At 41.5% G+C, this 16,499-nt stretch overlaps 1 protein-coding gene across 2 annotated transcripts in view; it reads right to left on the reverse strand.

Annotated features, from left to right (window-relative positions):
• GNPTAB (N-acetylglucosamine-1-phosphate transferase subunits alpha and beta) overlaps window positions 1-16,041 on the reverse strand; it is a 45,094-nt gene extending 29,053 nt beyond the window's left edge. For both annotated transcript variants that reach the window (XM_075428501.1, XM_075428502.1), the window contains exons 1-7: window positions 15,877-16,041; window positions 12,129-12,214; window positions 6,385-6,504; window positions 4,382-4,423; window positions 3,435-3,640; window positions 2,675-2,739; window positions 2,277-2,411 (exon numbers count right to left, since the gene is read on the reverse strand). In XM_075428501.1, the coding sequence (XP_075284616.1) occupies window positions 2,277-2,411; window positions 2,675-2,739; window positions 3,435-3,640; window positions 4,382-4,423; window positions 6,385-6,504; window positions 12,129-12,214; window positions 15,877-15,993 (771 nt within the window). In that variant the 5' untranslated portion in view covers window positions 15,994-16,041. The remainder of the gene's footprint in view (window positions 1-2,276; window positions 2,412-2,674; window positions 2,740-3,434; window positions 3,641-4,381; window positions 4,424-6,384; window positions 6,505-12,128; window positions 12,215-15,876) is intronic.
• Between the last annotated feature and the right edge of the window lie 458 nt (window positions 16,042-16,499).

Below are 16,499 nucleotides of genomic sequence, written 5' to 3' on the forward strand. Positions count from 1 at the left end.
AAAACATTCTTCAGAACTATGTTACTATGAGAGCTTGTGTCTATGATGTTCGACCAGAGAACAAACATTGCCTGGCATAGTGCTCCAATTTATTCCCAGAGGTGGAAGCAGACAGATTTCTTTTCCACCAAATAATCTTTGAACTGATAAATGCAGTATTATTTCAGATACCAATTTGGTAATTAATGAGAAGGCTACAGAAGAGTTGCTCCTAGAAAACAACCCTAGGTCAAGAAAACATAAGCTAATTGATTGTAAATGGAAACAGAAAAAAAAAAATTAAGGAACAACATCTTACTACATTTATTGAATGCTAAAGGGCACGTTTAACAAATAAAAAGAGCTGCTAACTGAAGTCAAAGGTATTCTGAGGTCTTCAGCTCCATTAAGTCAAATGTGTTAAAACTACTAGGAACCTGTAAAACTTCAGCTGTGGTGAGGAACCAGAAAAGGCTCAAACCCAAATGGATGAACCTTGCACTCAAAGAAAATTCTTCAGATGGCTCAAAGTCAGGAAGCATTTCACTAACAATGTTCCTCATGCAAACTTGAAATGAAAAACCTAGCACCTTAGACAGCAAGACTGAAATACCATCTCCTGTTGGATAACAACCTAATTTCTCTACAGTAAAGACCATTTCTTTAAAGCGATTTAAAAAATACCCATGGCATATAAAACAAGCAGAGACTGGCAGATTGATCACATGAATATCCACTGCTATTTAACCAATGTGCCACTAAGAAAGAGAAGGAAGGACGTCTTGCCCACACCAGAGCAGATCTCACCCAAACTAGCGACAGATTCACTATAGCAAGAGACAATTTTTATGAACAGCACCACTACGCAGCAGTGGAAGGGTGCAAGAGAGGTTACAGAGAAATAGTGGCAGCACTGTTTGCAATGAGCATAATCTAACACACAGCAAGTCTCTGCTGGTCTACTGGCCTTGGGTTAGCTACATACCACTTATTTTTCACTAGGTAAAAAGTTCTGGTGATGCCTTGTTTAACATTGTACAAAATTCCAGTAAATCGTCCTGAAGGCAGACAAATCCACCATGGAAGTGGCAGGGAAGGGCTGTCACAAGGATGAGAGGAATGGAGGGGCAATGCTGTGAGATGAGCACTGCCTGACTGACTTGGTAAAACAAAGGCTAGGAAAAGCCATAGCCACTCTGTATGTTTACATCGGTTGTGTGTTCAAAGGCATACTTCAGAAGGTTTCTACCATCAGTGAGATTCTAAGACAGCCTGTTTATGCAAGCCAAGACAAGAAAGAAGCAATTCAGCTTGCGTTAAGTTGGAGTGTGACCAGCCTATGAAAGGGGTTACACAATATACTTTCTGCAATAGCAGAATACATGATTACGATATACTTTCTGCAATAGCAGAATACATGATACTCAGCCTGCCAAAAAAAAAAACCAAGGAAGGGAAGTCGTGTTCATTCAAGCATGAAAAACAAGCCATAAAGTCAATAAGCAAATTCTACAGATGGGCATCAGACTAACAAAGACAGATTACCTATGGATTGACATCCCTTTATCCCTGTTAACGCCTTACCTTCTGCAAACTCCCTGGCCTCAGCTCCTTTCACACCACGAATCACATTTCTCTCCAATACATAAGCCAATGATTTTCAGTCTTTTTGAAACTTTCACCTATCTGTTAAACCTGGCTGTAACTGGAAAAGGTGTCCAAACAGCAGGGGAGAATAGAAGGCACAAAACGTTAATGGATGGCACAGTCACACAAGTTGTGATTTACCGTTGCCTTGCAGGTGGGTAAGTTGAAGGGCAACTTGCTCAAGACCATACAGAGTACTTGGCAGAGAGAAATGTAGCATTCAGCTGTGAAACAATCCAGTGTTGTGACTATTAAGACAATTCTTCTGAAAGAAGAGGGAAGAAAAAAGCTACGAAGCTACATACACAAATCCTGTCACATTAAACCAGCCAGTACTATAGTATACTTCAGTAAGACAACAGCCTGTAGCAAATGCCTAAGAGAAACTGATAAGGCTGGTACATTTTAACCAGTTGAAGGCTAGCACATCTAATGCCTAGTAACTTGCAGTCACAGAATGGACAATCGGTCTTTTGAAGGCAACTATTTGAGTCACCATCTACTGCTCTTCACAACTCCAGAAAACAGTCACACAGAGAAACAGATTACTAGCAGAAACATCCTAAGCCTCCTAGGTGGGTGAGATCCCGTATGAGAACCGCTGCAAAAAACCAAATACAACTACGTTACTCCTTCCTCCAGACTCTTACCAGTTTTACTTTAGATGCCAGGCTCTCCGGTAGTTTTGCTCGTAGCTGATTTGTTTCTTTGAATGTAGCTGGAAATCCACTAAGGAAGGCCAAGTCCTGCATTAATACAAGACCTGGAACTTCTTTGTCTGTAGTCTAAAAACAAGAAAACAGGGTACAAAGATGTTTTAAAACTTACAGTAATTCACATTTATCTGACAATCCTTCATCAGGGGACAGATTTAATAGTGTGTATTTTGTTAACCCAAATTTCAAAATTGAAATAGAGTCATTTAAAAAGCTTTCATTTCTTGTTACATGTCAGTTATGGAAAGAGAGTAGCATAAAAACACTTTCTAAAAATGTACAAGAAGTTTAACATGCACAAAAGCTAATGAACGGCTTTTAAAAGTACATACCAAGTAACCCCTCCATACTATCTGTTTGCTGTTGTCTTTTAACATTCCAGAATGAGCCGCTTCGACTAGAACAAACAAATGCATTGCAAATCAAAAACTGAAAGTCACTTCTTTTGTATATTCTAGTAACTAAGATAAACTTTGCAAATTAAAAAGATTTGGATCTTTACAGTGTGAAGAGTTGTCTTTGTAACTGGTAAATAATTCTTGCTGGTAAAATAAACACCAGTGGTTGGGCTAGTAGGCAGTAATGGTCAGGCACTACATATTGAACAAAATAAGAAGCCCATACCTGCTCTAAGCTCCTACTTACATATGCCGAACACACGGATAATTTTGTTTTAAGGTATGCAATCCTCTGAGCAAGGGCAGAACTTGTTGCACAATATTCAAACTAGACTTCACAGCAATTAAAAGAGGATTTCTAAAACTAATCTTCCTCAGTCTAAACCTCAGTATTCTGAGTTTATCAGTGCAACACAGAGATATTCAGATATCAAATCTGTTTTGCAATAGTCTTTTAAAGCTTAGAACTCTAATCATCTATAATCAGTTGCCTGGGAGGTAAGCAAACAGTATCATTAATGTCATCATTTAGAGGAACAGACTGAGGGCGAGAGACACTGAATGACTTGCTAAAGTCAAACAGAAAACTACCGGCAGTCAGTACTGTAGGGAAAAAAACCCAAACTAATTCACAGGATTTTACTAAAAAGCTTCATCTAGAAAAATGGCTGAAATCGGACAAATAGGTTCTTACCATCCTTAGGGCTATCAAAAACAATTACTGTCACGTTGGTAGAAGGATTTTTTGGTTTTGCTACATAGAACATATTGTTAGCAGCTTGTAAAGCAGGATGAATGGAGAGCAGGTCTTTCAGTGTGACGTTGATAGGCAGCGCAGGATCCAGGACAAGCATTGGCACTTTGATGCAGTGCGTCAGCAAACACTCCAGTTGCTTCTCACTACAGCAAAACAACAGAAGTATATTTAACTCTGGCAGAAAATTTAAGACAAAAATCAACGTGAGTTGCAATGAGATACATTTTTGTAAAATCTGATTGACTATTTCCAGTACCTGCTGGGGCAGGGGGAAATTGCTAAGAGCACGCTTATTTTGTTGCAGAAGGTGAATATCTGACTGTTACTGTTTAGTTCATTCCCATATCTGTTTTTTCAAAAGTTTCCAAGATTTCAAAGTCTGCCCACAGAGCAGACCTCATAGAGATCTGTAAATGGCAGACTGACCAAGCCAAAATAAGAATAGGACAGGCCAGACCTTAGTGCTTCCTGGCAGCAGAGGCACAAGAGGCTTGGCCCCTCCATAGACAATAACCTGTAGTACCACGTATACAAACGGCAGGTGGAAAAAATGTTCATGCTTTTGAATTACAGAACTCCAGGTATGTACGCACTAAAAATCCACACTCGGAATAGGAACTATGCCTAACCAATGACAAGGATATGCTTTCCGAACTTCAGAAATTGTCCTGTTTTAAGCAGCTCATTCATAAATGTCACAGTAACATTACTTTTATTCAACATATGTGTTATCACACTGCTAATTTTTCCTGAAGTGACATAGAAAGAAAGCACGTACAGGCTATAGAAAATGAAACAACCTCTCCAACGAGCATCTGCTTTCAGCTAACAATGAGTAGGATATAATTTATTCCAATTTATGCCCCAAACCACAAAAACCTCACCTCTTCTTTGTTGGTTCTGTGCCATTCTTTCCCAGGATTTCCCTATTAAAAATTAAAACAACTACATTAAAAAACAATTAGTTGACAGCAAGGAGCTTAGTCTAATTTCAGATTGTTGAGTCAGGAACACACTGTGAAAGCACCCATAACCAAGTTACAAAATTGCCAAGGCCTTGCCATTGGCCTTGCCGAGGAGAGCACAGGCTGACACACGTGTCCCTCACTGCTCACCCTCACACAGTGTAGCTCAAAAATTCTTGGTTGTGCTGACAGCCGTGGCAGCAGGACTCTGCTAACAGGATTTTCATGGGTTATTATTAAATTACTTAACAAAACTGATGTTGATATGAAAAACACTGGTCAGACACAAGGGTGAAGTGACCCAAAACCAGGCTGACTTGATTGTTTTGCTTAACATACATATTCTGATAAGGTCTATCCTGCATTTGCCATGTGCACGCAGAAGCAAATGAGGATTGATATAAATGTAGTGCAGTGCTAATGCTAAATAATAATCATAATAACATCAGAAGAGCACCCTTCTACACACACCAACACAAAGAGAACCACCACCCATCAAGCTACTCTCTCCCACCGAAAAACAAAGCAACTGGGCCTTGACTAGCTCAATTCAGGTGTATCAACAAGAAAGTTACAACTTACGAAGCTTTACTATGCAACCAATACATACACTCATTAGTAGAGATTTACAGCAACCTTGCCTTTGTTTTCTGCAGTTCTTGTGATCTGCAGCTCTTTTTGTAACAGTGCTAACTGATTTCAAAGTACATGAAAAAAATTATCTACAAGGGAGAGAATGAGGTGCCGCTGTAGAAAAGGAATATGGCATGGGCATCAGTCTTACTCATAAGCTTGATATCAACTTTCCAAATCAGCATTATGGAATAAAACAGTATGTGTTTTTCCCTTTGTAAAATGGGAATCACAGCATGAGTGATGACAAAGCTAAACCACTAACATTTGCTACATGAACAGTTCGGAAAAGATCAGTATAAATTTGAAAGCTTTTCAGAGCAGAGAATATGTCTATGTTTAAGACGTTTAAACTTCATGGATTTAAAGTTCTACTAATACTTTCATTGCTTAGGTAACAAAATAAAGATCCAGAATTTCACTTTTGATCACATTGTCAGTGCTACCTAAATTGCAAGTCATAACATGCCAAAAACCAGATCCATCCACTTGCTTGTGGATTTCAGATTATTCCGAATTAAACTAGTACAACCCTTAAAATACAGACTTTTTCTTCCATTTAGCATATCTTCTGGCCAAATTGGATCACGTGACCACAGAGTTGCTTATTAAGAACTAAATTAATGGTTATGGGACACAATCCAAGGCATCTGCAGCAGCCTGTGTTTGAAGCTTCAGATCAGTAATTTTGCAAACAGTATAGCACAATCTATAACACCAAATGCAGCAATACATGTCTTTCCCTCCTTAGTTAGAAGGCTGACTCATACCTTTGTAATATGACTAAATTATTTTCATCTTTCTCAGTTTCAGTGTTTGGGAGACTATAAATCTAACTGTAAAAAGGAGCCTCGAAGAAACATAATGCTTAAGATTTTATTAAGCCCATTACAAAAAGAAATACTGGGGGGAGGATGAGGAGGAAGAAAGGGATAAAGAGAAGTTACACATTTGAGATACAGTTTTATTATTTACAAACTGAGTTATAGAAATCTATACAAAATTATGTACACAAAGCACAATTTTCTGCATGGCATTTTACAAATGCAAGACAACACCCTTAATGACTTTAAATTATTATGCTTTGTATCTTAAACAGTTTTCTGATTAGACAGTACTTTATAGCTAAATGTAGAACTGAAACGAGGTTTTGAGAATAATCAAATGAAGAAGTGAGAAAAGGCACTCTATTTTCATGTTGAGTAACACTGGAGAAAAACAAAGAGGTCTAAAACCGCATTAGATTGCTGCTGTTGGTTAAAGGGAAAAAAACCACACAAGATCATTACCTCATTATTTTCTGTTCTTCCTCCATCTGTTCTCTGACCTGTTGCAATTCTTTGATCAGTTCAACATCTGTGCCGTTCACCCAGGTGTATACCACATCAATCGGCATGGGTAAACAAAGCCTACATAATTCAAATGAAAGCTACATGAGCTGTTTAATATTACATTACAAGCATTTGTGTCATCCTACAATAGCAATTTCTGTCTAACAACAGAAATACTTGGTGGCCAGGCTGCAAAAAAGACAAAGCAAAAAGCTGCTCTTTAGTTATATGTATATCTCTTAATTATACGCAAGCCTTTGACAAAACAGCACAGTCATAAAACCAAAAAAGGACGTACAGTGGCTATAACAGTTCAGTAACTAAATGAAATCTGAACTTTATGCTCTAAATGTCACTGATATTAACCTATAACCCAACTCCTCTGAACCCATAAAATGTTTCTCAAATCAGTACCAACATCCAGCCACATCCTTAATACACCAACTACATTACACAGGACAGCACAAAGACTTACATCATATTTGCTGTTTAACTGCACAGAGCCAAAAAGATCTCAGCCAGACCAGGTCTCTATCCTAGGAGTGCCTCTTCGATATTAATAACAGGGCATTTCATAAACCAACGATCTAAGTAGGGTACATGAATTCAGATTCTAGACACAGCAGTCAAATTCATTCTCAACACAATTTAATACCCTGGAGCTGCTTCTGGACAGTTACAGATTTCCTAGCATACTTAAGGCAGAAGAAAAGAAAGGGGTTTGAGTACCTTTCTTCTACCCGATAATCTCCTCTATGAGGCTCATAGCTTTGTTTCAGTGGGTACTCCAGGCTGCTGCCCCAGGAAGATACCCCAACTGTTACTGTCAAAAGTTCCAGTGTCAAGCTATTCAATACCTTCCTAAACTGTAGATAGCCTAGCAAACACTGAGCCCTTGTCTAATGCTAAGATCCACGGGGTCACACAATGAGGTTTCCAAGGAAAGGTGTTCCCTTCTCCCCGCCGACTGCGTCCTTCAAAAAGCACACACAGAAAGACAGAGCTTATAGGTGAGTATCTCTTCCACCTTCCCATGCACAGTATGATATGCAGACAACCTCCACCCAGCTTCATTTTCCGCTGGCTGAGATTCAATAAGCAAAGCACAAGATTTGGTAAAAGGGCTGCCAGTAACTGGTCACAGCGCAATGGACAGGAACACTTTGCACTCAATTCATCGCTGTTCCTAACTCAGCTATGACACTTAGATGATAATGGTGAGTCATCCCGAGACAGTCTAAACACCTAAGAAGCAGCGCTGCCTCTCCCAGCAGCACCACCCAGAAAGTCTCTCACCCACGACATGCAACACTGTGCAGGAGGCTACCCTCTCCGCTGGCAAAAGAAGTCAATTTACTGAATACAACTACCCTTCTAATCAGTTATTTCGCCTCTTTCTCAGGAGATGATACCAGCTGCTGGTTCATTAACATGTGCAACTCAAGGCATGTTTTAAACTAAAAAGTCCTCCACAGGAGTAGAAACTCAATGGCAGGAGTTCTTCCAGCTTTTCTACTTTTGTTGCGATGAGTTAAATTTTTAGATTGACAGTCTCTTGATTGCTACAGCTAGGACAAGAGTGTTTCAGATGGAAGCACCTGACTCAAGTCAGCAGATTTAAAAAATGCCCAACCCTCAGTCTTCCAGGCAAAGTTCAGAGTTTATTTACCCAGGGTTCACTGAAGAACATAAAAAGCCAAAAAAGAGCTCCTCAGTTCCAACTCTTTCTAGGACATGAGGCAATTTTGACTTCTGTGAAACCTCTTCCCAATTTACCATTTGCTAAAAGCGTGTTTCTATGCAACAGCACATAAAGCTATGTAATTTGCTACACTTAACTTTTAGCATTGGAATTACGGCACATACAGCCAAACACTAATAAACTCCATAGAGGAAAGGCATTTTTGGTCAGATGCAGCTACGCCAACTCTGAACTAACCCTGGTATGGCAAGCACAATCTTCATTGCTAGTGGCAATAGAGACGATGCAAAAAAGGCTATAAAAGCAAGCAAACTGTTTGCAGATCCACTAGTCTAACTACTTAAAAATTACCCACTCGCATAAATTGTCTTAATGAATATTTACAGAATACACTGTTTGAGAAAGTAGTGGTTATCAAACATAGTAATAAAAAACAGGTATCATACACAAGTTAATTTGTTGCTCCCAAGTAGGATCAGTAACGCTGTTAAGATTTCACCTTTTTGTTCTTTGCCAAAGCTTTCTGGTTGGTCTCATGGCTTCTTAAAAATTACTGAGAGTTTATATTTTCAAAAGCATGTAGTGGAATTTCGCTTAAAAATTAAAAAGGAACAGGAAAGCCACTTCTGCATTATCCTTCTCAAATACTATTTTTAATATGCAGAGTCTTTTGCAAGTTGTTCAAGGTCAGAAGAGATCAAAAACTTTCTCCCTCAAATACTGTAGCTGTGTTTCTCCTTCATGTGGATTTATGCATTTGGTCTTCATCATAAATACCGGTTTGGCAAACAGATTAAGCCCAAGATGAGCTGCCTAAATGGCAATTACGTAACACCTTCCTACAGAAAATCATCCTTTTTTCTATTTGCTACTGATTTTAGTATCAGCAAACACGGGCTTTGGAAACTTCCTTGGAGACTCCCAGACAATTAACAAGGTTTGTATTGGATACTCCTTTACATTTTCCTCTCTCAAAAACATACCCGTTCTTTACTTGCAAACCTAAAAACATCAGTAGGATCCTGCTGAAGACAAATCCAGCACCACCAGCTCTCCCAGGCAGGACAGGAGACCTGTCACATGTTGCCTTTTCTGTCCACCTGCCAAGAAGCATTTTCCATACCTGTGACGTTTGTTTACACACGAGAGCCACACTCACAGCCAACACTGCAGCTGGAAGACAAAGCCTCATTGTCTCACCATCCACAGCTGCTGAAGGAACACAGCAGCCTCTGGGTTTCTCTCAAGCTACCATACCATGATCTCCAACCTTGCTGAGCCTCTTTATGAACGAGTGTAAGTCTATTACACCCTTAAGCTCCCCACTGTAAACCTCCCAGCCCTCCTGGGTGTTACATCTCTAACCACCCACCAACTGCAACTGAAGTGTTCCACTGCTATTCCTGTTCCAGGAACTCTTGGATCCCTCATTTGTGCATCTTTTCCTCTCTCCAGCCTCACTCTGCTCAACAACCGATGGCTCACTTGCTGTACTATACTGAAATCAGTCCATACACTTTAAACGCTGAGGATTCTTCCTTCACATTTTGTTTCCATATGTATTTTGGAGTTTTAAATATGATTTGGCTATGTCCTGGAAAGGAAAAACTACACTTCAGTGTTTGCCAAAATGCAGAATTTGCTGGCGGAGAGTAATGAAATAGAGTTGTCATTCAAGACTCTCATACATGCAACTCCATTATTTAGTCTTCTCACCCTTTTTATTTTCATACCAAAACTAACTAAGTCTTCAAAAACAGGTTCTGATGACGTGGCTTGGTAAAAAGCCCTGGAATTTCTACTCCACTGTCTCAAGCTGCATAAGAACCTGGACAATGTAAGTAGGAAGTTTAGCAGCTGATGTGACTACCTGGAAAGTGCAACAGCTGGGATGTTGAAGGACATGTGATATGAGGGAAAAGCAAACCAAAGCAATTGCTAAACTTCAAGGCAAAACAAGAAGTCTTCCTTAGTCTGGCAGACAGCAGCTTTCAACAGGTGTAACTAAAGAGGTTAGCAACATAACTGTTTTTATGTTACTCAGGAAGAAGAGCTTTTTGAGTTTATAATCACGAGGATCTTGCCGACATGCACCAATTTGACTACATTTTACACTGAGATTGTCTTTATAAAAGTTTATAACACAACTCTTTAACAAGAATGAAGATGTTTTCCTGAAAAGCTCATAGAAGACAACACTGCTTTAATTCAGTTGAAGATCCAATAATATTTCCTAACGGCCTTGCAGCTTTTACTTTCCACTAAGCAGTAGATCTGCTTAATTTCCAAACCAACAAGCTTCCTCTTCTCCAATTCTGAATATTTTTCTCTAACACTGAAATAAGAACTGATAAAAATCAATGGATAAGCTAGGATCAAAACTGGAAGTCCACAATCCTCAGTTTATGTAAAAACCATGTGAGAACCCTACATATTGCATTGATATCGGCCCTAAAAACTCCAGCAAACCATCACTGATATGGTGCAAACTGCAAGATAGGGTCCATTACTGCATTCGTGAAGTCTGATAATAAAAACAAACTGAACCCCCCCCAATTCAAGTTAATGGATGCCTAAGACTATGTGTCCACAAAGACTTTTTGTTGGTATGAATTTTTATAGGAAGTTGGTATCTGCACACAAATATAACAACAAACCTCCCTGTCATGCCTGACATAAGAGTATTAAAGGCATATGGAATAACCTGAGCATCCATCATGAAAACCTTAAGGTTTTGCTCAGGCAGTCAATAGTTCCTCGCCAAGCACTGAATGTTTTGCTCACGATTCACAGAGATCAACTCTAGCTAAGGTGTACTTTAAACAATCAAAATGAAGACAACTCACTGCAGAAATGGGAGCTGACTACACCCACATCACAATAGTTAAGATGTACGATTTTGTTTGGCACAAACTCGACCATTTTATTAAAGCACTGTACTTAATTATCACAAAGTCAGGCATTTGAGTACTGACTAGAACAAACTATCATGTTTTCACTTCAGTACTGCAGAAACATGTAAACATTAAGCTAATCATCCATATGAGCTGTATCACTCTGCTTCCATCTGCAACCCTTTGGAAAATAAGGGAGGGAGGTAAGAGATGAGACTATACAAGCATACAGGATTCACTGACACCATGCAATGTACTTTTACAGAGCTATCTTGCACCAGCTGAAATGTGACAAACTGATCTCATCATTTCTAATGTCCCATGATTCAACAAACCTCAAGAAGATTAAGCATCTCCGTTCAGGGTGGTTTTTGTTTGGTTTTTTTTTTTTTTTCCAATCGAGTGTATCAACACTTAAGAGTCAGATGATATCTCCTTAGTAGCTTCTTCCAGCTACCAATTCACAGTCCACTGACTTCCTGAGCAACAGATCCCATGACTATCCAGACGCTAACGATGAAACCACAAAAAGTCAGGTAGCAGTTAACACAACTGAAACAAATCACCCATATGCCTTGGTTTGCAACTTGCTGTGAGTGGCTTCTCCCATGCACTCAGCTTAAAAAAGATTCTTACTAGCTTTGTGACTTCTCTACTAAATAATGTCCCTCATCAGATGTCACAGAAAATATAAGGTAAATGAAAAATAACTTTTAAAAACAGTGAAAGTTGGAATTTTAAGCGCATGGGAACAGTACTTATATTTTCCTATCTTAATATGGAAAACATGTCATGCACTCCCTTTATTGTTAACATTATCATCATTTTGATATTTCATTACAGACTTGATGAATTAAATGCATTTAAAATGTAAGCTCTGTTACATGATTAGAGCTTCCAAATGCCAAACATCTTCCAGGCTGGGATATTAATCATTAACTCACAATTCTAAAACTACCAAGTTTAAAATTTGCTGCAGATTTAGAGTCCATACAGTAAAGTCCTACTCAACAGCATGTTACTTCATCTAGAATATTTGATTTAAATATTTGAAAATTCATTGAACAGTACAGTGTGCGATACTGTCAAGTGCAAGCAAAGCTCACCGATTCTGAAACGATTTGCCAGCAACGTTGTCTCTGTATGAATCAAACATAACATGATACTGGTCTCTACTCCACTCCAACACAACCTGCAAAATAAAAAAAAAAAAAAAAAATACGCTCGATCTCACCACCTTCTAAAATCAGACACTTAAATTTCTCCTTTTGAAATGTTCAGTCACAATCAATTTCATTCAAAGTTATCACGCATTAATGCACAACTGACTAGACCTTAATTCAAACTGAGTTATTACACTGAGCCAGCAGTCAGACCCCGAACTTAAGAGCACACTTGATTTAAACAAACTTTGGTGTTTCTCCGCAAGAATAGATTTCATGTTTTACGGACACACTTTTTAAGCTACTATTCATTTAAGTTACCGCCCCATTGTCTCTTAGCCTTTAAAAATTCACAATGTTTTCCCAAAACTGAGACCTAAAACAAATATACTTCATTACGAGCAGGAAACCCCTACCCCCCACATAATTTTCCTCATCTTCCTTTCTGTTCTCATACAGGGCATATTGAAGTATACACACCTCTGAAATCTGAGCTTTGCAAACACACAGACAGGCCAGGGTATATCAAATTATGCAAATTGACCTGGCCACAAACTTAAAACACAATAGCTCTTTCCCAATACAGGTAACATCTTGCACTGCAGCCAGACTAACCCAACAGCAAAGTATTTCTGTTGGCTGCAGCCTTTTTTCATCCCCCCGCATTTCTGCTACTCCCCTTCAGCTTGACATGAGTTCAGCCAACATGCAGCGAGGCAAGTCACGGAGCTAAACCAACAGAAAGATGAAACTTCAAACACCAGAGTGCTTCATCTTCCTCTATTTGGTTGCTGGAGCAGATGAGAAACAGTGGGAACACACAGCTGAAGGCAGGGTAGTCTTCCCTGCCTTCATCCAGCCATCAAGGTCACATAGCTAAAATCCCAAGCTGCACCCCACTTCAATACACACGTTTATTAATACAGCACACAGAAGGACAGCCATGCAGAAACATCTCCTGCTCTGATAATGCTGAGTTGACACCCACTGATCTGCTTCTAGAAGATATGCAGAAGTATTGGAGTAAGAAACTTCTTATATAAATAACACACCTCTCCAGAAGAAAAACGGTAACCATTCAAACATTTGCTTTTTTGCCTTTGTGCAACTATAACCAAAAAGGCCCAGGTCAGATCTCTTTAGAAACACATATAGGAAAAAAAGTTAAGCTCTTCCCACTTGATACATCTTTTTCCTGTAACTGTTTGCTCCTGCCGCATTGTCCATGTTGCAACAGTGCCCGGGGGCTGCTTTGCTTCAAATTTACATACTGATATTATAAAACCACTAAGGGAATAACATTAAAAAAATGGGGAGAGACACCCCCTATTAGGAGATACTGTATCAGCCACTGCTATCACCTGTCTATCCGGCATGTTCCAGCTACAAAATTTTTTACAATGCTGAGCGACCTACGGAAGGACGGCCAAGAAGGGTTTACAACCACACTGTCCTAAAACCCAAAGCTCATCTTACGACTAGGTTACAGCATTGGCTTAGACCCAGTTACCCTAGAAGTTTTTGCAGAAATGCTCCTGTATCATGCTTTTAATGCATTGTCATTTCATTGAGCTCAAGTTTTTTTCTGGAAGTCAAGCTAATTTTCACTTTGAGGCTGTAAGCACATCATTACCAATCCCAAATTATTTGCACCGGTCATTAATTTTTATTCCAGCATTAATACTGATATTAGCATGAATCTATGCAAGCAGATCTAATTTTGTCTACTAGGATGAAAAAGCTGGCTCTGAGGGTAGGGGAAAAGCACAACTGCAAACGCTGCTCAGACACCAGGGTCTGATAAGCATTGCCTTACGCTGGTTTTTATTGCTTGACAGTTCCCCGAAGATTGTCAAAAATGGTTGACCTGATAATTGCCAGAAAGATTTTTGGTTTCATCTTCAAAACAGTCTTATACTTTCATTAGTTGCTACCTTGTGGACTCTGCCCTAAAGAAGTGTTTTCTGTTCACCCTATAGTTGTCAGAAGAGGTGTAACAGCGTTCACTCTCACAAGTCTAGTCACTCCTAAATTCTTAAGCTACCACTGTTTACCAAAACACGTCGCCTGAAATCATAAGAGAGCAAAATGCATGCAAACATCTCTTACCATGCTCATTTACCATCATTAAAAAAAAAAAAAAGGTTTTTCTGTATTTCTGCATAGTCATTCCATAAAGGGTAGTGGTTTTATTGGTGTTTTGTTTGGGTTTTTTTTAAACATTTCTGGTCATTTGTCTTTTTTTCTTAACTTATAATTTTGAAAGTTTACTCCTACATGAATCTGCAAGTTCTTTGCTCACTGTCTAAACAGCATCTAAGCTTTCCAACTAGATCTAAAAGGGCTGGAAGTAGCAAACTTAGATTTGGTAGGAAAATAATTCTGAGTGGTGATTTTGACTGATTCTCAGTAAAGTCAGTTATAACCTGGACAACTATAGAAGTGTTTCAAAAAACGTTTGAAGTTCTAAGGAATCCTGAAGTTGGGTTTAAGTCCCCATTCTGAAGAAAGCCAAAAGTATACTCAAAGTTTCACAGCACCAAGAGGAATACACCAATTCAAGCTGATAATCATGTACAAACAGGTACCTAAGAGTACTACACAATTAATTAACTCGCTGATGGCTTTCAAGTGTTTCAGGAACTTGTGAACTCTGCAAGACAGCAGGGATGAAGCACTTCATGCGAAGCAGATGTACAGATACACAATCAGAACTTTGTGTAACACTCAAGTTTTCAGATAACACTCTTTATGGCTCTCTGTTTTTTTTCTGTATCTGAAAGAGCCCATCAAAATAAAATAGAGAAGAAAAAAAAAGAGGGGAAAAAAAAAATTAGGAATCAGGAAATTCCAGTCTGTTTGCATGTAACACTGCCACCCTTTTACACTGACAAAAATACTTTAATTCCCCAAATACTTGTTATTGTCTCAAACACTACACAGAAGCAGGATTGGCTTTTTCCCCTCCAGATTCTTTCACTGACGACTTCCCGAAATAGATAGGGTAATACGAAATGAAGCTTTAAAATACACTATACACCCATATAAAACTGTACCTAGAATAAGTAGAAGTTCTATTGCGTCATTTACAAAGCAACAGGTAAACTGAGCAGCAAGCAGCGAGCAAAGCAGTACAGGCTCTGCTGGGCTGCGGGCAGCTCGGGGAGAGGCTTCGCTTAACTCCTTGCACTCCGGAAGGGCGAAGGATTCCGTCACTCCCGGCTGCCCTTTGACGGCTGCATCAGCGCAGGCTTCAGAAGAGCCAAATAATAACAACGTAAAACCCCCAGCACTGAGAAACCACCCCGTAAGGGCAGTGGAAAGAACGGCACAAGGCAGGAAAACAGGAGCTCCGGGAGCACGCGGGTTCTCCCCAGCGCTCCTCAGAGCCCCTCGCGCTGCGGCCCCCGGCGCCCCCGGAGCACGGCCCGCGCCGGGGCCTCGCGCCGCTCCTCAGCCGCGGGCGCGCCGCCGCCGCAACGCACGCCGCCTCCCTCAGGTCTTCAGTGTCTGCCTACACGCACGTCTCTAACCGGCGCTGACGCCCAAGCCGCTCGCCGAGGGAACCCGCTGCTCCCCGGGCATGACAACTACCCGGCTCCAAACCGAAACGCACACGCGCTCTCCGTGCCGCCCGCCGAGGCTGCCCGGGGGAAGGGAGGGGAAGGGCGGGCAGCCACGCCGTACTGACCTCCCCGAACTGCAGGGCGGAGACGATCATGAGGACGAGGCCCCCGAGGCAGAGGCAGGGCCCATACCTGTGCGACAGGCAGGTATAGGTCTGGCGCTGCAGGAGCTTTAGCAGCATGGCCCGCCGGGTCCCGCCGCCGCCGCCTCGCCCGGCCCGGCCCGGCGCGGCGCGGCCCGGCCCGCCTCACCGCGCTGCCGTGCGCCGGGGCGGGCGGCCGGGTCCCGCCGCCCTCAGCGCCCGCCCCGCTTCCGGCAGCGCCGCGGCGCCACCTGGCGGCCGCGCGAGGGGACAAGGCGGCGGTGGATCCCCCCGCGCCGCAGCGAGTCCGGCCGCCGTCAGCCTCGCGCTGGGGGCGGGGCGAGGCTTGCGCCGCCCGTCCCGCGGGCCCGGCAGCAGCGGGTCCGGCCGTGGGGTCTCTTCGCTGCCTCGGCCGCCTGCTGACGGCCCGGAGGGCTCGGGGCGCCGGGCGGGCCGGACCCCGCCGGCGGCGGGGCGTTGTCCCGGCGGTTTTGTGAGAAATCGGCCGGACGCCGCGATCCGGCTCCGGGGCTGCGTCTGCAGCTGGGGGCGGGGGGGCACGAAATAACGCCGCGGCCTCTGCGCCTGCAGCGCTTCGCTGTCGG

The sequence above is a fragment of the Opisthocomus hoazin genome, chromosome 8 (genome assembly GCF_030867145.1).
Source record: "Opisthocomus hoazin isolate bOpiHoa1 chromosome 8, bOpiHoa1.hap1, whole genome shotgun sequence".
Taxonomy (NCBI): Eukaryota; Metazoa; Chordata; class Aves; order Opisthocomiformes; family Opisthocomidae; genus Opisthocomus; species Opisthocomus hoazin.